The 22437-nt window shown below is 37.9% G+C and overlaps 1 protein-coding gene across 2 annotated transcripts in view; it reads right to left on the reverse strand.

The window, feature by feature from the left end:
• The window catches only part of LOC121732480 (neuropilin and tolloid-like protein 1), a 206930-nt gene that overhangs the window by 18055 nt on the left and 166438 nt on the right, over positions 1-22437 (reverse strand). For both annotated transcript variants that reach the window (XM_042122383.1, XM_042122373.1), the window contains 5 exons: positions 19330-19472; positions 18297-18394; positions 12161-12345; positions 11199-11320; positions 6945-7082 (listed from right to left, as the gene is read on the reverse strand). In XM_042122383.1, coding sequence (XP_041978317.1) covers positions 6945-7082; positions 11199-11320; positions 12161-12345; positions 18297-18394; positions 19330-19472 — 686 coding nt within the window. The remainder of the gene's footprint in view (positions 1-6944; positions 7083-11198; positions 11321-12160; positions 12346-18296; positions 18395-19329; positions 19473-22437) is intronic.

Here is a 22437-nt window from a genome sequence, read left to right on the forward strand (position 1 = left end):
GGCTTCGCCCGCGTAAATTAGGAATTTCACAGAAATCGTACATTTTCGAATAAAAATAGCTATAAATACTCCTTTCTCGTGGTCTACTCTATATTATAAGTGCCAAATATTGCTCCAGTAGTTCGTGAGATAAACCCTTTCTAATATTTTCCCCGTTTTTACCACATTTTCCTGAGTTTCTTCTGTCGTATTAGTCTTAGCGTGATAATATAATATAATACAGCCTATAGCCTTACTCGATAAATGAGATATCTAACACTGAAATAAGTTTAAAATCGAACCGGTAGTTCCTGAGATTAGCGCATTCAAGCAAACATACTCTTCAGGTTTATAATATTAAGTATAGATTTGAAACTTTTTAATCGGGCGCGACTTATTTAAGTAGTAATGCTACTACGAGTACATACTTTTTCTCGACGTTTCGGCCGTGTTGCAACGGCCGTGGTCACGGCCGAAACGTCGAGAAAAAGTATGTACTCGTAGTAGCATTACTACTTAAATAAGTCGCGCCCGATTAAAAAGTTTCATTATAATGCAACGCGAAAGTTTAAAATGTTATCTTAATAACCGATACGGGCCGGATATTATTAGAAAAAGTATAGATTTTTTTAAATTATCGCTTGACAAACGCGAGCTTCGATCTAAAAGACTATGAAAAGGCTCATAATCATGGGACGATGCATGGTATAATATGGTAGTGATGATGATGAATGTAATTTGCATAGTAGCATATGCTTTCCGTTCTTAATACAACGCCGAAATTCCCAAACATTTATAGATACAATATAAAGAATCAGGAGTTCTCTCAGCACCTTCCGAACCACGGTATACCAGGTATACCTCGGTGCAAAATCTTACTTGTTTATTATTATTATTATTTGTGTAACCACACTAGCAGCCATTAAGCTGATGCGTGTGTGTCAAATCGTTTGAAGATTTCATCTCCCAATTGGTCCAGTTTGTTTTTAAAGCAGTTCACAGAGGTTGCCATTACAACACTTTCAGGAAGTCTGTTCCAGACCACTTCCACTCGGTTAGGTAAAAAGTGCCTGCTAGGTAACTCTTGCTGAGATTTTGGCATAATTTTAAAGGATGTCCTCTTAGGTGCTTATTCGTATTCAGGGTGTAAAGTTCTAAAGTTAAAGGGTTGTTTGTAGCATATGCTTAGAATACTTCTCAAGAAACCGAAGTCACCACATGTTTCCCATAAATTTTGAGGAGTTCCCTCAATTACTTATGGATCCTTCATCAGATCACCACTTTTGTGAATATAATACCAAATTGGGATGATACCGTATATACCAAAAGAAAAATTTTGAAAATCGGTTAACAAACGGCGGAGTAATCGTTGAACATAAGAAAACGAACATAACACCTCCTCCATTTTGAGAGTCGCTTAAAATTGTAGCCTAAGTGTAATTCTGATGTATAAGCTATATTATTGTAAAGTTTCATTAAAATCCGTTCAGTAGTTTTTGCGTGAAAGAGTAACAAACATCCATACATCCACACATCCACACATCCATACATCTATACATCCATACATCCAAACAAACTTTGGCCTTTATAATATTAGTAGGATAGTAGGAAGTAGGATGTAAAAATGCTATATTGAGGTACCGTATTATTTATCAAAACCGTACCATACAGTTAGGGCACGTTGAGACGTGCGCGTGTTTAACCCCCGATGCAAAAAGAGGGGTGTCATAAGTTTGACGTGTCTGTATGTATGTCTGTCTGTCTGTGACATCATAGCTCCGAACGGATGAAAAAAAATAAAAAAATCTTGACACTAAAAAAACTTAACTCCGCGTTAAAAAGTAAAAAAATAATAAAATACCTAAGCAATCCTAAAGTACCTAAAAGTAATTGCGTTGTGGGATCACTGTAAGCCAGTGGTCCCCAACCTTTTTTTTAAAACGGTTCACAAACATGTTTTGGTATTGGTGTCGCAACAAAATTTTTTTAGGGTTAAAAAATAACTTTCTTCAAAAGTAATGATTTAAACGTGGAACAAATTTCAGGACTTTCACGACCACCGACAAAATAATGTAATTATTTTGTCGGTGGGTGTGAATTTCAAAATGGTTTAACATCACGCGGGCCACAGATAAAGTCCTGGCGAGCCGCAAGCGGCCCACGGGCCGCGGGTTGGGGATAGCTGCTCTAAACCTAACAATTTAATTACCTTAACCTAGCGATCTGCAACGCGAAGGTATTCATCATGAGTATAATAAACAAAAATAGGAAATTAATAACGGAGAAAGTAATGTTCATATGCTGAAGATTATTGCTGAATTTTTAATATAATTTTGCAGCTTTCAAATAATTAAGACTCTAAAAACGGTAAATTACGTCATCTCCGTAGGGGGAGCGTCTTAAGAGGCGAACCCTAAAATTATTACGCATTACCGATTGAAAAAGGTAATAACTTAAAAACTCTGCTGACAATTTCCAATATTTTATATTCAACAGCATGTATTCGACAGCAATAATTTTCGTAGTCCTTTATTTATAAAAACTTATCAATTTTGAGTTGAAATTCAAGTTTAATAAAAAGAAAAGCGCTTCAAAGCTTATATTAACCCTTTGAAGTCCGCTCGGGACGTGAGGGCGCGGGGTCAGCGGTGTTTGTTCAGGGCTTAAAACACAGTATAATGTTATACAGTAGAGCAACAATCAAATTGAAGACATGAGTGGTTGAAATGGATAACCAACATTTTACAACATAAGAGCAATGATGACTCATTTTTTCCTTTATAATTTGAACCTTCCTTTAAATCTTGTTACTTACGTATTCCATCATCTGGCTAATATAACTAGCCATACATATTATAGAATCCACATTTTTTTATTTCAAATAATTTTCTAAAGCCTCCATTTGTGGAAAAAACTACAGTTTTCAAATTCTTGGTACACTTCATCTCATTTCTTCTATTCCATTCTACAAATAACTTGAAAATCAAGCACCAAAAATAGCACTGATCGTCATACGCTTACGCTTTTGATTGCAAGAATTGCGGGTTATTTAATTGTTAATTAAAATATTCATTGATGGGACTTCTGTACGCATAATGACGGGCCCCTAAAGTTCTGCGTTCCGCTGGTTTAGAAGCACTGCATTAATAAAATTAACCGTGTCATAGATATCTAATTCTATCCATACAGAAACACTGTGAACAGTTTTGCTACCTGTCTGCGTTAGCTATTGGGGCGGCCTAGTATGAAAATAGTTTACTGTATATACTTATATTGTGGCTAAACTGTAGCGGTTGTAATCTTGTTTTGCCGTTTAGCTTTTACAGTTAAGTGAATTAAAATAATTGAGTTTCCTTTGTTAAACGTGTCTTTTCACTCGGCAGAGCTAAATACGCTAATTTTTGTCGTCTTTGTATGTTTGTTCCGTAAAAGCGCTTAAACTAATCAGCAGGGTAATGTACCTTGCAACAACAATGCAACAGGTTAAATTGTGCAGTATGTCAAACAGTAACTTCGTCTACGAATTACCCTGCTGACTATGATGAACTAATATTATAAATATGTAAGTATGTCAGTCTGTCTGTTACCTCTGCACGCTCAAACCGCTGAACCAGTTTGGCTGTTTGGTATGGAGATACTTTGAGTCCCGGGAAAGGACATAGGATACCATTTATGGCGAAAAATGTATATATAAGACATCTAGTTTTTAATACACTAGATCACCCGGTGAACTTTTGTATCACCTTTCTCCTAATATAAACCTTCCACGACTTCAAGACCAGAATTAGCTAAATCGGTTCAGCCGTTCTCGGGTTTTAACGAGACTAACGAAATTTTAAATTCAGTTTTATTTATATACTTAGATAGGCTTTTTTTCTATTTTTATTAATAATAGTTGGGGAGGGGAAGAGGGGATTCCTGTACAAACTCGAGCATGTCAGATTAAGCTTGTATAGGCTTCTGACACGTGATCATGATATAGAAATCAGATTTCTCACGTAGTGGGTTAATTTTTTTTTTTAAATATTGAAATGTCATCGGATCTGTCAGATTAAGATATGGGATGTTTAGTATACCCCAAAAAAGCTTCCATATAAAGCACTGACGATTCAAAGGTTAGTTAAGCCTGTAGGAACATTTTAAAATATAAAAAATAAAGCTTCATATTTTCCTAACTAAGCTTCGCAGATATTTTATTTTGCACTAAACTAAATGATTTGGTCCTTGTTGTCTAAAATATAATATTTATAATTTACCTAAATAAGATATTTTCTGAATATATTTTCTTTTTCAAAACTTTAAAATGGCTATAGTTTCACTCTTATTATTTTTTTATCAGTTTTATCTAATGTAAAAAATGTCTTCATGACGCTCGAGTGACTACACAATTAGCACCTTCCCCTCCCCTACTATAAGTAATATAAAGATAGATTTTTTGATACCTGCTATTTTTAAATGAAAAAGGCAAAGACTTTCACCTAAATACGAAGATGTTCCGTTGTTCATAACGATGTGTAACAATATAACGCGACTATAGGCTGTTGAATGAAAACTATTGTGTTACCTAGTCAAGTCAAGACGTCTAGCTTGTTATAATATTGTTAGGCCTTTTGCTTAACAATTCCTAGACAACAAAATCAATATTGATAGGCATAATATAAGCTTAGAAATAGTTTTGATATGCCTGTAAGCTAACTCTAAATTTCAAATACAGAATATTATGTAAACTGTATGACACAATTTGGTAGTTACGTATGATCATAAAAATTGATTGATTATGATTTACTTTGATCGATATCAAGTCCAGCCAACAAAACATCACAACCAACATTGACTTGCTAATTGCTATATGCTATCCCCACCAAATTACGTAGATCTAATATTATGCAAAATTCTCGTGCCACAGTGTTTGTGCGCGAACTCCTCCAAAACGGCTCAACCGATTTTAATGAAGTTTTGTACGTACATTCGTTAGGCCTGAGAATAGTTTTTTATCTACTTTTAATAAAATAATTTATATGGGCAAAACAACATTTGCCGGGTCAGCTAGTCTTCCTAAAAATCTTTTTTCTGATACATTATATAATATTATTCAGTCAAAATCCCATGCGGCTTTCCCGGAGCCTGTTAAAAATCCATTCACTATTTGTTCCGGAATTTCTGAAAGCATTTTTTCCATGTGATTGATTTTCAGGTGACAACTCGACGAATTCTGACGGAATCAGATTTTTCTCTCTATCCAAATATAGCTCATAGTAAAGTCGTATAGAAAGAAGAACATAACTGAACTAGGGACAAATAATATTTGTCCCGTGTGCGTGCCTGCAAACAGTCCGATCAGAACGATCGGCCTCCTTCCTTTTTTTTTAAATAAGGGGGCGAACGAGAGCGTATACTCGCCTTAAAGGTTTGTTCGTTCCAAGTTTTACTTTACGTAAAAACGTTTGGACTGTAAAATAATTATCTCACGTTTAGAAAATTATTTTATCTCGAGTATGACTAGCGGTTGAGTAGAAAAGTAAATCAAACGTACAAATTCTTCGTAGTAGATTCTACTATACTTATACCGGTCAATTATTGTGTTTAAAATGGCACTGACACATTAATAAGCATTTACAAAACTGATGAGACTTAAACACAATGGAATACAGCGGTAGTGGCTGCATCCTATTGTGTCCGTAAAATATCTTTTGTGTTTTCGTGTTCTGTTTTTTGTATGTCCACGGTCGCTGGTTAAATACAATATTTTGTAGAGTATTAATGATATACAGACTGAGCCTCGCGACGAGTCTCAAAAGTTACTTTTATAGGTCAAAAATATGGTTCACCAAAAGAATTGACGATTCACTGCAGAGGAAAGCATATAAGCATAATGTATGTGGGTACTTAAAAAAAAACATTTATAGTTTTTTCTCCGCTACACTTTGTACCAAATATTTGAAAATAAAATTATTACCATCATTCCTGTATGCTGAAAATTCCTATTATATTTTTTAATTAAATTCCATATTTTTATTATGACGCGCAATTTTCATTATGTATGTACTAGGTCAGTGACCTCGTTACGTTTATACTCTATTTGAATTCAATGTACTTAATCCAAACGTGGAAAAAATTTAACCTGACGAAAAATGTGTCTTGTCTTTTATGCGCGGTTAATAAATGACAACATTCAAATTATTTAAATATCATTCATTTAAAGATCATTTAAATATGAAGCTTAGTTTGCATTTGAATAAGTTTTAAGGAAGCTGTCACATAAAAATTAGCAGGTCGATGTCTGTCAGTACGAATATCGACGTTAAGGACATTAAAATAACATTCATATCAGCGCGCCTTGTACAGTGGCGGTTACGACGCTCGCCGCGTTCTTGATAGGGCGTCAATGTATGAAGCGTTTCTTATTTTTCTTATAAATGGAAATGTTATTTATTTTTATATAAAATATTTATCACTTCGTACAGGGGACTAAATAAGCAAAAAATTTTTTGTATTATATGTATTTTCCTTGGTTCAGTGTATTTAGCTATACTGGTACCTAATTAGATCCCATTTTTTATCCTTTGCGATTATTGTGATGGTTAAAACGTATTTATGTGAAAATTTTGTATGCGGCTATAAATTTTTCATGGTGTAGACATGGAGATGAATATATTATGTTTCATTTGAAACCAAAATATCCCCGCAGTGTGACTCCTAATTCTTTAAAATGGTAAGTACTTGAAAATCGCTGATATTTGTGAAAAAATGTGATAGCGTCCTTAATCTAGATAAACGTTTAGACAAGGACGATATTTTTAGGAAACACACGTTAGCAAAATTTTCCAGTAACTTTTTCTTCAGATGTAAGTTGTAACTTTTTAGTCCCGTTTCCAACTGCACTTTAAAAAGTTTAAATATTGACCCTGTGGTCAAGACCCAACACGCTCTAAAAATACAATAATTATGTCAAAATGTATACTCACTTTTATGATCTTGTGGTCTCGGTACAGCTTCCGGATGCACTTGAAGAGGAAGACGAAGCTCATCCCGGACAGGATGAGGGAGAAGATGATCAGGATCGTGAGGATGTGCGGCTTGCTGATCATCGACTCTGCTTCTTCCTGGGGACATGACAGACTAGTAATAGGAATTAATGCTATTTTCTTTTATTCATTAACGAGCTTTTGCCCGCGGCTTCGATCGCGTTAAGAAGTATTATTATATACAAACTTTCATCCCCTATTTGAACCCCTTGGGGTTGGAATTTATCAAAATCCTTTCTTAGCGGATGCCTACGTTATAACATCTACCTGCATGGCAAATTTCAGCCCGATTCGTCCAGTAGTTTGGGCTGTGCGTTGATAGATCACTATGTCAATCAGTCAGTCAGTCACCATTGAGTTTTATATTTATATACATGTCAACTTTGCTATTTGCTAAATTGGGGCATCATGAACTCGAGTATTATTTGCAAGAAAAATAGCATGTTCAATAGCAGTTAGCGCCGCGGTGCGTAAAAGCGCGGACGTGAATTTTTTCATGATCGCAGACTGTTGCTACAAACGATAATTAATTATTGCTAATGGACATTTAACAATTTCATTATTATTGCTAATGCCATTTTTACCAACACTATGATGTTAAAGATGAAAGACAATGTAGATAAGTTTTGTATAATAATGACTTTGTATATTTATGTTGAGCTTTTATAAAAGACAATTTAACAACATCCCGATTCCTAAAGTCATTGATTGAAGGCTTTCACAATTAAAATAATATTATATTATGCATACAGCATATTAGAGGGGAAAAAAGAAAGAGAGGGACGGTAGGAACTATACAAGTCAACTTTCGGAGAATGTCAATGTCGGATCCTATAAAGATCTGAAGATACTGCGAAAGAGCGAAAAATAGCAACAGCTCTACATATAAGGTCTCAAACTTTAATTAAACAAAAAAGCCTTTAGTGAGGCCGATGTCACAAAATGTCTGTCTTTAATAAGAACAATAAAGCCTTGCGAAGTTATTTAAGATTGACAATACAATAATTCGATTCCAATTAATGATTGTCGGCCAAATTACATTATTCCTCTGACGATATTTCTGTAGCTCTATAATTGCGACTTCCCGGACGGGGAAATTTAGAGATGTGCAAACGCGACTCGATTTAATCGAGTCGTGCTAAGTTCGAATTAACTCAATTCGTGCTAAGTTCGAGTTGGCTTGAGTTACATTTCACGTAACTTGTATTCGAGCTGGAGGTTAATAACCGAGCGAAATGGCGAATGTAATTCCTTCGTTGGGTCTGATTATTCCTCCATCTTGTGAACACAACGACGTCTCTGCAGTTTAGTAATAATAATTGTTCTAGCAGTCTAGCATCAGAGAGTCTGATAACTCGAATTGAACTCGAACTCGATCCGAGTTACCCCAAGAAGTCGAGTTAACTCGAATGGTTTTTCCGAGTTGGCGCATCACTAGGGAAGCTCTTAGAACACAATTACAAGGAGGCAGCAAATAAATCTAATTTAGATTTCATCTGCGACAATAGCTGCTAAGGGCTGAATCACACTGGCAATTTGGGAGGCGATTTTTAAGATTCTGTAGCTAAAGAAAAAAATTAAATCCTTATAGATTCTTCATTTAGATAATAGTCTGTCCCATCGTATGACAATGGCACTTTTTTCGGCACAGAATAAATAAAATTTTTTTTACAAAATTTGAATAATATGGACACCGCACAGAACATTATATGGACATTGCACAGGACATTATATGGACACCGCACAGAACATTATATGGACATTGCACAGGACATTATATGGACACCGCACAGAACATTATATGGACATTGCACAGGACATTTTCCTTCTGAACATTATGCTAAGTACTCACAAACGGTTTTGCTCGTTCGAGCAATAACGTCGAGCAAAACCCGCGGCTCGGGCTTTCGTCCACACTTTCAGCATTTCTCGATAGTTTTATTCTAAATTATGGATATAATATTTAATTCCAACAATCCGGCTCGATGCGAGCCTTCGAGCTGTGGGTTTTGCGGTCCACACAGTAATTATTACTCGATTTGGAGTAAAACTATCGAGCAACACCGCATGTGAGTACTTAGCATTAGATTTTTTTTAATGAAATAAGGGGGCAAACGAGCAAACGGGTCACCTGATGGAAAGTAACTTCCGTCGCCCATGGACACTCGCAGCATCAGAAGAGCTGCAGGTGCGTTGCCGGCCTTTTAAGAGGGAATAGGGTAATAGGGGAGGGATGGGAAGGGAAGGGAATAGGGGAGGGTAGGGAAGGGAATAGGGTAGGGGTTTGGGCCTCCGGTAAACTCACTCACTGGGCGAAACGCACCGCAAGCGCTGTTTCACGCCGGTTTTCTGTAAGAACGTGGTATTTCTCCAGTCGAGCCGGCCCATTCGTGCCGAACCATGGCTCTCCCACGTATGTTATACTGTTCCTGTAATAGCGGAGCTTCGGACAAAAGCTTCCTGCATACTTGCCACACGCACATTTTCGGCGATTAAAATCCCGCGTCGCTCGTCTGCGCGTTAAACTCATCAATCATCAACTAGAGCATCATATCGATACAAATTCAAGCACTCAATCATCGGGGCAAAAAGTGGGAAAACTGGGGAATTTCCAACATCCGTAATTAATTCCCGGGGGCGAGAGCCAAACATGAACCATTATCAATCATATTATATGTTTTATAACAGGCGATAGATAGTGTCTGATATGCAGTTAAAAGAGAAGCAATGCGTTGAAAAATATTTTTTCCAAGTTGAGCTGTTTAAAATATCCATCATTCAAAATTACTTGTCGTAATTTTTTATTGGGAACAAGTCGCGTGAAACCTTGAAATGTAACGTGACCTCTTGTAAGGTCCACTTCGGGACTCGTAGATGCATTTCTTAATTATTGTGTTCAGTGTTTTTCCAATTGCGTACAAATTTAGAAATTCATTTACGCGTCGCGTTGCGGTCTGAATTGACTTTTATACGTGGGAGAGCCATGCTTCGGCACGAATGGGCCGGCTCGACCGGATAAATACCACGTTCTCACAGAAAACCGGCGTGAAACAGCGCTTGCGCTGTGTTTCGCCGAGTGAGTGAGTTTACCGTTTTCCTACCCTCCCCTATTCCCTTCCCTTCCCTACCCTCCCCTATTACCCTATTCCCTCTTAAAAGGCCGGCAACGCACATGCAGCTCTTCTGATGCTGCGAGTGTCCATGGGCGACGGAAGTTGCTTTCCATCAGGTGACCCGTTTGCTCGTTTGCCCTCTTATTTCATTAAAAAAAAAAAAAAAAAGGCTACATTTCAAAATTCCAACAAAACTGCGTTGCGAAAAGTGTGTTTTTAAAATCAAATAGAAACAGACAAGGTCAGACAAATGAAGCAATTGTTTGTAAACACATCCTTTTTCGTCGCTACGCAGCTATGACAACACCAAAAATAACACTCGGACCCTTGAGATACAGACAAACCAATCACGCGAGTTAGTGCAATGACTCAATCCCTAGAGCTACCTCTTAATAATCCCCATCCTCATCCAAGCGGCACCCGGCTGCCGCATAACAATTAAAAATCAATTGTGTCTGCGATTCCCACGATAGAGGCGGTACCCACAAAAGGAAAAGGAAGATCTTCCGACCGAGCGAGATAGCATGCTCGGTCAGGCCGAAGCCCACTGACGTCATTTCAGACGTTGTATATATCTTGCCGTTCTCCGAAACTTCGATAGCGCGATGCAGGAATGTTAGGCGAATTGTGGGTACCGCCACAGAGGTATTAAAGTAACTGCAACCCAAACTCCATGGTCGCTGGTAGTTCTTAGACCTATAGGGTCAATTTTGCCTGCAACGCGACGCGTATGTATGGATTTGACAGACTTTAATTGCGTGAGACGTCTTGCAAATCTGTCAAATTCATACAAATTTTGAAATACATCTACGCGTCGCGTTTCGGCCTGAATTGACCCATAGGAAGACCATCGATGAAATTGATTCATAGGCGGATGACTTCATTTGGTCGGTTTATGTCAATTCAATATTAGTCGCGATTTGTCGGCTGGGTTTGACACATCGCGACCAAGTAGCGTAGGTCATCGCAATCTGCCCATAAATCAACTTCTCTGATAGTACAAACTTTCAGCTTTTATAAAGTGACGAATAGTCTATATGCCCTGTCTTGTGTCTTTTCTCTTGGGCCATCACGAGCTCACCTTGCACAGTTCCGGCTCCTCGTCGGCCTTCAACCTGCAGTGCGCGTACTTGTCGCACCGCAGCGCGACCGCTATACACGTGTTGTCCTCGCAGTTGAACTCCGTGTCGGGATCGCACTTCTCTGTGACAAACATACATTTTTTATGAGTATAGGCCACTTTATTTCCACCGCTAGATAGACGAAATCTGTCCTAGGACGCTTCCGCCCCTCTAGGACGTTGTATAAATCCAGGGCTCAAGTAATTACAGTGAATCCTGTGTGTTGTACATTTCTTGGTACAAACGATAATTCTTAGGGTAGGTTCTGAAATATCACCCGGTATACTGATCAGTATTAAAAACGTCAACAATCGACGTTACACTGTAGATTCGTTCCGAAATATACGCCAGTGCTTTGACTTTTATTATGACTAATTGCATGCTATTATATTACAACACATTTGTCTCGCCAGTGGTACACGGGTGCACACTAGTACAATATTAATGACGTGTGCTACTCATGACATCTTTAATATTATTCATGACGTCGTAAGCACTGACTAGTATATTAGGTTAAATTTCGGAACTCACGCTTAATCAGTTCATAATCTTGACGCCACCAAAACAGCGCTAATAAAAACATACATTACAGTCAGACCTCAGAAACTGCCAGTAGCCAGTGGTCCTCCGCCTGGCTGGCTTACCCTGCCTGACTGGATTACCTCTACAACTGTGTCCTTTTCCGAAACACTTATACTGGCCATAGACGAACCGGAAGTTACAGTCGGGACCGGCTCCTCTAGAGCGGTCGCGTTGAAAGTATCGACCGCTCAGAAACTGCCCGAGTGGTCCGTGTAATGCGGATATGAATTTAGTATGAAAACTGCAGATCGCCATGCGGCAACCGCATTTAGGCGTCGGTTTCGACTGCAAGATTCGGTCTGTCTATGGCAGGCCATAGACTTACCATGGATGGACTTACCGTCTTTATTCGGGTCCAGGCTTCTATAGGCCGTGAAGGTGGCATTGAACTGCGAGGAGCGGCCCGCCTTAGAGGCGTAGAGGCGGACGTACATGATGTTGCCCTTCTCGTCCTTGCCGCCCTTGCCGCCCTCCACGCCCTTCGTGTTCACCGCGTTCGCCACCGAGCCGCAGTAGTGCGCGAGCCTGGGGAAGAAGTTTTTTAAAATAAAATAAGGAGGCAACCAACTATCGGGTCACCTGATGGAAATATACTACCGTCGCCCGTGGACTTTTAAGAGGGAATACGCTTTCTTCTTGAAGGTTTGCAGGTCATATTGATCCGGAAATAGTTCGTTCCAGAGTTTTACAGTGCGCGGCAGAAAGTGACGCAAAATACGCACGGTGGAAGATTACCACTCATCAAGATGATGAGGATGGTATAGTTGGGATGATAATGATAAGGACGATGGTAAAATGACATTATAATTATCATTATTAATATAATGAAGTATAAATTTGTAAAGTGATTTACTTTATTATATTATTGGAGTTACTGTTCCCCGCAACTTGTACGCGTAAAATCCCGCAGAGACCGTGCATTTTACGCAATATAAAGTAGCCCATTTCATTTCTCGTTTTCTACTCTTTATCTACGACAAACTGCATCAAAATCGGACCAATAGCTCTCGCGAGAAGGCTAGACCCTCTTGGTCATTTCGTTTTTATACAGGTGTATCGAGTAATAATACTTTAGACCTTAGAGCGAGTCTGTGTATGCGTCCCTAAGTTATGTAAAAGTAACGGCGCTGAAAGCGTTCCCTATTTTAGGGTTTCGTACCCAAAGGGTAAAAACGGGACTACTAAGACTTCGTTGTCTGTCCGTCTGTCTGTCTGTCTGTATGTCATCAGGCTGTACCTCAAGAACGGCTACAGCCAGACCTCTGAAATGTTCGCAAATTGTGTGTAAAAACAAAATAGTATTATTATTTAAGGGGGGCTCCCATACAACAAACGTGATTTGTGTGGCCTTTTTTGCTCAATATCAATAATGGCAACAGGTTGGCACCTAATTTTTTCACAAATACCTTAAATATATATGGAATTTAACAATTAATAATAATATTTATATAAAATAAAAATTTAGGGAGGGCTTCCATACAAAAAAACAATTTTTGGCCTATTTTTGAGGGTACGGAACCCTTCGTGCGCGAGTACGACTCGCATTTAGCCGATTATTTAAAAATCTTATGGGCAAATTAATGACGTGATGTTTTTCATAGAATAGTAAAAGTCATAAGTAACTCTTAACGCTGTTACATTTACAGTGAACTCTACGTGGGGCACACAATACACACCCTAAAGTTTCATCACGTAGTTATACGTACGTAGATATACGTACGTAGATATACGTAGAGACTATACAGTATACAGTGTTACATAACATTGGTATCTGAGCTTTTGACTACGACTAGATATGGCGTAAGTGGAGCATACCAACTCTGTCGGGAATTCGACCTTTGCGGAACATTCCCACAACAATAGATGTATTATACCTATTATAATATTGTATTGTTATTTGCTAACTCTTGTTGTATGTACAACCAACTGGGCCTCTATCATGAGCTCTTAAATCCATTCACTTTACGTCCTTATACAGTCAGTATAAGGACGTAAAGAGAATGGATTTAAGAGCTCATGATAGAGACCCTGTTATATAGACAATGATATATTACACCACAGAAAAGTAATTGCAAGAAGACTGTCATCTTTGTCTTGCGACAATAATATGTATGTTTTAGAAATCAATTTTGAAACAGATTTAATGTACTATCAGAGTAGTTGATTCATATACAGATAGCGACGTAGGTGCGTGCGTTTATGCGTGGGAGAGCCATGGTTCGGCACGAATGGGTCGGCTCGACCGGAGAAATACCACGTTCTCACAGAAAACCGGCGTGAAACAGCGCTTGCGCTGTGTTTCGCCGAGTGAGTGAGGTAACCGGAGGCCCAATTCCCTTCCCTACCCTCCCCTATTACCCTATTCCCTCTTAAAAGGCCGACAACGTATCTGCAGCTCTTCTGATGCTACGAGTGTCCATGGGCGACGGAAGTTGCTTTCCATCAGTTGACCCGTTTGCTCGTTTGCCCCCTTATTTCATTAAAAAAAAAGTTCCGCTTGTTCATCGCAGTTTGGTCGAGTTATATAAAACCCAGCAGAAAGAACACGGATTTAACATTGAATTGACATAATCCGATTGACGACGATGACGCAGATCCGTTAACTGCCTTTAATCAATTTCTACGAAGGTACATTCGTACATTCCGCCTCTTCTAGGATTTTCTCGAAAGGATTAAGACTAGATTAATAATTTAAATATTTATTACTAGCTGACGCCTGCAACTCCAATGCGCATGGAATAGCAAGAAATGGAGAGGGCGTAAGCGACAAAATGGTTTTTGTCGCGTAATTTAAAAACCATAAATATATTTCATATAAGCTATGGGCAAATTATAGTGTATTCTTCAAATAATCTATGTACAAATTTTGGAAGCTTAAATCACTCTCTTCTGTTGGCAAAATTAGAATCCCTGTTTTTATAGACGTCTGTTTGATTAATTATTCTGTGTTATAAAAATTGATCAATCGTGTTATGCTATGGGTTATTCAAAGATAAAGACATGATGAATACTGACAATGAACTTTAATTTCTTAACTTTAGTCATTGTTGAGAAAAATCGATATCGCTGCAGCCAAATTATCAAGGCGTCACCTTAAGCAAAATTGGTTCAGCGGTTTGGGCGTGAAGAGGTAACAGACAGCCAGACACACTTTCGCATTTATAATATTAGTAGGGCTATAATATTATGAACTTCTGTCCCACTCTGCTTGGGAAGGAAATCTTTCTCTCCTGGGTCGCATCCTTTTGTTGCAGGTCCTAAGACAGTGTTAGCATGTGCCTTAGGCTCCTTGAGATCATATTGTTGATACCACCAAGGAGCCCAAGTTTTTTGCAGTGATAGGCAGATGCCCAATCAACAAATTGAACAGAAAGAACAATGCACGATACGCCTCTTTACTGATGTAATGATGGTCCCCCGACACACCGTGACAACAATTTTGGACTAAAATATCACTTTACACCTAGGAATTATTTAAACTTAAAGTCAGTAAAATATATTATTTCATTACTTTTTAAAGTTGTTTGGCGGGGGTTTTTTAAAATTCTTAATTTAATTTTATTAAATATTTCTATTGTTAAAATTAATATTAACAACATAATATTGTGAAATAGGCTGAAGGCTGGAAGGTTTCTGAAGATAAAAGACTTTTTGCGAGCCTAGCCTTCGAACTTCAAAACTATGCACCGTTTTGTGACGGGAATGAATCGGTAGACAAGATATTTTAACAGCCCAGAGATGCCTAAAATAATCCCTGACCTGATCCTGGATGGTGATGATGATGAGGGGGTGATGACCTAGGAAAGTATGTTTGTCAGTATTAGCTTAGGACCTACTTCCTTCGGTGTTTAAAAAAAATCTGGTCATCAAATTGAATACTTAATTGTTTTTTTTTTAACTCGATCACAACCATAGTGATATTTAAGAAATTTCGAGACAGAGCAGTAGTTGATTGATTTTTTTAGTTGTATAAAGGCAAATGAAGGTTATTGCTTATTGTGATTAATTATCATAAAGCATTCTAACAATTCGCATAATTAATACTTCGTTTTATTCATTTCTTCAACTTAATTTTTATTTCTAATTTGGGGTAAGTAGAGACCCCATGCGACTACTTGTGTGAGTTTTTTGATGCGCCCAATTAAGGGTTAAACAATAGAAATATAAAAAAACGATTATAAACAATTAAATATTGTAATTAAGAAAAAAAGTTAATTCTAAAAATCATAATAATTTCTAGAGCATAAAGTTAAGCAAAAGAAATTTTTAAAAGCATCGAAATAGTTTTCATTCATTCGTTTTATTATAGTTTTCATTCAGTCATTTGTTTATAATTTTTTTGTAAACAAATGGCGGAAAATAATTTTTAATTAGTTAATACATGTCTTTCATTAATATAAAACAATTATGTGATGATAAATGAAACAAATTTTTTTTTGACAATATTACTTAGATTTCTATTTTTTTGTATTTAAAGTTATAAAATTATTATTTAAACAAAGTATTGATTTTTTTAACTTTTATGGCGTGATCTGTATGTGTATAAAAAGGGCTCCACGAACTGAAAAAATTTTACAAAAATTATTTAAACATTTTTTTAAATGTAAATTTGGACGGAAATTCGAGAAAATTTCGTTAGCTAACATTTGTCCAATTTGTTGAAAAATTAACTTTAAGTTAAATTTCCAACGGGAGCGAATTCTTTGAAGTGTTCGGAATACACCATAAGTTTTTTAAATTTTTAAATTAATATTTAATACCTTAAAAAATAATCTGTGTGACGTGCTCGGTTTTGAAGCCGCGCGCGCTACCTAAAAATGCCGCGCGGAGGCCTATTACGGCCGTTAAATTATGGCGTACGGCGGGCACACGGCGCGGGCGTACGCTTTTCGCAGTAAATTAGTAACTAATCCATGGTAATCTACTCGACACAACTGTACACGCTCGAGATAAAAATTATACTAGCAGCGCTAAATGAGGTGGGCGCACGCGACGGGTGCCCGCTCGCGGATTCGTGGCCCGCGGTGGTCTTTCGACGCGTGCACCCGCGCCCGTATCCGCCCGTGTTTTAGCGTTGGCCCTCAGGGCCGTGACGCAAAAATACGATACGACGTCGTATCGTGTTTTTGTGTCCCGGCCCTTAGATCTCTGTATGTCATATCTAACATTTCTTTTTAAATTAAAAATTAAAATAAAAAAAATAAAACATTCTAAAATTAAAAAAAGATAGGTGAAAATAATTGCGAAATTATCTTATCAACTCCCAAGCGGCCCAAGCGGGACGTGATAAGTGATAAAAATAGATTTCCAAGAAGCGCGATCGAAGAATTAACCGGTTAATTTGGGTTTTCAAAATCGTTTGTGTGTTAGTAACCGGTAACCTTTACCATTTGGGTTACGTAAAAACCGTTCGCTTGTTTAACCGGTAAATAAAAGAATGATATATTTACCGGTTTTTAACCGAAATAAACCGGTATTTTCAAACCGGTTCCGAGCCCTGCGGAAAACCCAAATTTATTGCGAGCGTCGCAGCAGGCAACAGCTAGTAAACAATAATTGCCTGTGGGGCTTGGGGTCGCAATAATGTCTGTAATTTTATCGAGCGAGCCGCCAAATGTAAAAATATGATACCGCCTCCAAAATATCCCCCTACATTTTGACAAACAAAATTGTAATGCAAAGGGCTAAATCATATTTGATGAAATCGTTGTATCGGCTCATATTGACATATTGAGCCATCATTTTGCCTCTTCAATATGCTAATAAGGAAGGCCTTCTTATAACTTACAAGGAAAATAATCTATTGTGCTGCGCCACAATGGAACATGGGAATATTTGATAAAACTTGTTTGCTTTGCATTTTTTATAACAATATCGTATATTTGCGTTGTATATTCCTTATTAATTTTTTCGTTATTATTTACATTTTTTTTTCTTGTGCTTTATGATATTGTCTTGTATTGGTATTTGCTTTCAAGTTTTTGTCATATTATAATGATAGTTTACTATATACTTATACTAGTATACTTTTGACACAACTTTTTTTAAGCTCGCCATGTTTTTAAGATCAAAATAAACAGTCGACTAGCTGATGCCCGCGACCCCGTTGCGCAGAATTTTGTCGTGGGAATCGCACATTTTTCGGGGATACAAAGTATAAGCACTAAAATTGGTTCAGCAGATTGAGCGTGAAGAGTAAACAGACAGACGTACAGGCACACTTTTGAATTTATAATATAAGTTTGGATTTATGGATTTGTTATCACAATCTGGTACTTAATTCATTTTTTTTATTGACTGAGCTTCTGTCAGTTGTATCGGCCGGCGACGCACCTGCAGCTCTTTAATGTTGCGAGTGCCCATAGGCGATGGTGGTTGCTTTCCATCAGCCCACTCAGGTGACCCGTTTGCTCGTTTGCCCCGTTATTTTATTTAAAAAAATAATATTTTTGCTGAAATGGTGTAAATGGACTCACTTGGACTGGTACTCCAGGGTGTAGTCGAACACCTGCACCAGGTTGTCCTCGCAGTCGTTGGGCTTGGCCAGCGAGTATGACGTGAAGTTCAAGTTTATCTGTAAACAAACGTCACATTATAGTCCATTCAGAGTTCAGACCACAGAAATAAATCAAGATAGAACGGCGACGCGCGTGCGTTGCTAAGAAATCGATCGTGTCAATTTTTGCTTTGCATTTAGTTAGAACAAATAACTTACCCGTGGAAAGAAATACCTCCTTTTGACCGATTCACTTTCGTACTTCTGTTTTTACAATTAGACACTGCACAATGAGGCATTTTTGCACAACCGCTCCGGTGTAATCAAGTCGAGACGTGCGCGCTGACTAAATGATAGTCAACAAATCTTGCTCACTTGTGCAAGATTGAAACACGCGTACTCCACCCGCTTAGCCGTTCTATCTTGATTTATTTCTGTGGTTCAGACCATGGTAGAATACAAGTGATTATGGCCTGTGATTGCCCGAAATCGTCGTCGCTCGCAGATACAGTAGTGCATCCACAGAGATACAGTATCAGTGCGTATCTGTGTCTCTAGATAAGGAGCACATGATGGTGTAGAGTGGTGCAGTAATAGGCACCTACAATACAGCTTTTAACAGTGATAGTTGCTATCAATACCTCTAAAAAGCTAAAGTCATCAACCTTAATGTCAAAAAATTGGAAATGAAGTCCTGAGGCCCCGTAACCTGTTACACAATTTTAAACTAAATGTAACGTGACACCGTCATAGCCGGCGACTCTTCCTAGCAACTGGTGAAATTTTCCATTCCCAGCAATAGTCAACTAATGCTGGGCTATGGAAATGAGTGGATTGGGTAACTGAGACTATGGAAGGACTGTTACTATAATTATTCTAACAAAGTGGTATTATACAAGCTTTAGGAAAGAATATGTATGCTCAGTGCTCACCCTATGGTCCACAGCACGTGCGCTGCCGGCAGTCCTCGATCTTGGCGGTGTCGATGATGCCATATTAGGAAGTATGCTCACCCTATGGTTCTCCGGCACCTTGATGGTCCACAGCACGTCCAGCGCCTGGTTGGTGGTGCGCTGCCGGCAGTCCTCAATCTTGGAGCTGTCGATGATGCCGTACATGCCCTCCAGCTCGAAGTAGCACGACTTCGGGATGCTGACTAACAGACACTAGGTTTTAAACGACTTCCTTTCCAAAATCCCTTGTATAGAGTTAATTGTGAAAAAATCAGCGCTGAAAAAGCATCTTTTTTTTTAACTTTTGTGTGGGAAAATTCATGACGTAGGGGCGCTTGCCAATTTGACAAATCAGAATTTTTTTTCTTTCAGCACTGCTACTTACATGGTAAACTCAGTATAAAGGAATATACACATCCCAAAGTATTATCATTTAGTTTTGTTATAACCTGTGTACTCTCTATTTAGCTTCGTAATTAAGTAAGCCATCAACTATGTCTAGCAGTGGACGACTATAGGCTGATATGATGATGATGATGATGAATTAAGTAAAACAGGTGCCAACACTTAAGGACAATAATTACAAATCTTCAAATTTCTTTGTACAGTTAATCATCGTTCGGTCCCGATCTAAATTCAGTCGGAATATAATTTTTATCACAATTAAGTATTCTTTTGTCGCGCCACTTTAGTTCGCGATCAAAAGAAATTATAATAATATTTTCTCCTGAGATTTTGTAAGTGGCCGATGAAGATTCGATTCTTTTCATTTCGAACAATTACATTATTTATTTATTGGCGAAGAGAATCTTATGGCTAATTCATAAAATATCTTGGATTTTATAAACGGAAAAAATTAGGAAAAGTATCGAAAGAGAACAAAGAGATGAGAATGACACCTGCTGCATTTAGAGATGAACTGTAAATAAATGAGGAATTTGTCTGACCCATACATTATCTGTCAAACTCTTCATTAAATTGGAGTTTAATCAACACTAAATATCTCTAAGCGCGACCGTGAGACAACAACTATTGCCTATAATTAGCCTATTTTATATTTTATAGCCTATGCACATCTTGTTTATCATCATCATCATATCAGCATATTATAGTCGTCCACTGCTGGACATAGGCCTCTCTCAATGGACGCCAAGATGACCGATCTTGTTTATACATATATAAATATTTATTTATTTGCAGTTGCTTCCAGAAAATGTTACCGTCTCGAAAACGTTACAGTGGAAACCTTATGTAATTAAACCAAAGCTTTGAATACTAATGCAATTTGCCACAAACGTAGCCACAAAGTAAAAAACCCAAGCATCTTCAAAAACTAAACAAAAACTGCAACAATTAGCCTCTCCAATTAAGTAAATTGCAGCCATTATTGACTTGAGAGGCTCTCAGACGGTGCTAAAGTGTAGTCTAGACGCGGCTCTCTACTTTAGCACTGTATAATTAGACTGAGACTTATCAGTGATAGCATAAATTATACGTGGGAGAGCCATGCTTCGGCACGAATGGGCCGGCTCGACCGGAGAAATACCACGTTCTCACAGAAAACCGGCGTAAAACAGCGCTTGCGCTGTGTTTCGCCGAGTGAGTGAGTTTACCGGAAGCCCTATCCCCTACCCTTTTCCCTTCCCTACCCTCCCCTATTCCCTTCCCTTCCCATCCCTACCCTCCCCTATTACCCTATTCCCTCTAAAAAAGGCCGGCAACGCACCTGCAGCTCTTCTGATGCTGCGAGTGTCCATGGGCGACGGAAGTTGCTTTCCATCAGGTGACCCGTTTGCTCGTTTGCCCCCTTATTTCATTAAAAAAAAATTAGGAATTTGGAGAAGAAATCTAGTGTTTTTTTTTAATGAAATAAGGGGGCAAACGGCAAACCGGTCACCAACGGAAAAGCAACTTCCGTCGCCAATGGACACTACACAACAACAGAAGACTTTTAAGAGAGAATAGGGTAATAGGGTAGGCAAAAGTAAGGAAGAGAATTATGAGGAGGGTAGGGAAGGGAAGATGGTAGGGGATTGGGCCTCCGGTAAACTCATTTATTCATCAGCCCGTGGTATTTTTCCGGTCGAGCCGGCCCATTCGTGCCAAAGCATGGCTCTCCCACGTAAAAAGTGCTAGTGTAACTTTTGAAACGAGAAACCGTACATTTTTCCGAGATAAAAGCTATGTTATGTATTTTCCCGAAACTAAACAGGTTTATAAATAATTAAAAATAATTAATATTAGTAAGTATTTCATTATCAACATCATCGTCGTCTACGGGTCAATTCAGACCACAAAGCGACGCGTAGATGTATTTTTAAAGTACTGTCTGTCAAATCCTGAATACAAAAGTAGAAATGCATCTACACGTCGCGTTCTAAGATTTTCTAAGTTGGTTCCGATCATTATATCTATCTAGGTCTTAGGATATCTTAGATAGCTATGACCAGAAATGTGCTATGGCATAATTTTCATTAAAATTTGAGAAACAAAAGTTAACAACCCCTTGTAGTATAAAATAAACATCGACTTAAGGCGCTCCCCCTATGGATATGCCGTAATTTACCGTTTTATAGTATTATTAACTCATAATTTGAAAGCTACAAAATTTTAATAAAAAAAATAGGACAATAATCTTTAGCATAATTATGTACATTCCTTTCTCAGTTATATATCATGATATCAGCTTCCAAAGTAATACCAATTTATTTAAATTCAAGCATACATTCAGCATCTCCATAGTACTTACAAATTACGTTTATTTTAAAACACACGCCAATAGATCGACAATTTCAATAACTACATATTTGCCGTTTAATTTTTTTAGGTCAATTTTGAACTAAGATAAGAAAAAAATAGGATTTTGGTGCGATCTCGAAAACGCGGCAAATGTATGGTCAAGGTCGTTTGCTCAGGGGATGGCCTTAACCCGTATACTATTTAAAGGTTCGTTGAAGAGTATTTTCTTATTGATTCTTGGAAATATAACATTGAAAATATTTCTTATGCCAGATAAATATTAATATAATCAAATGGCTGATATAAATATAATGTCGAAAGAGAATCCCAAATATTCGTCAATATTTGAATAGCATGGATATTAAACATGAAGTAAAACCTCAATACTGCTGGGTAGTTTCATCAGAATTTGCTTAACATACAATGTAT

The sequence above is a fragment of the Aricia agestis genome, chromosome 1 (assembly GCF_905147365.1).
Source record: "Aricia agestis chromosome 1, ilAriAges1.1, whole genome shotgun sequence".
NCBI lineage: Eukaryota > Metazoa > Arthropoda > Insecta > Lepidoptera > Lycaenidae > Aricia > Aricia agestis.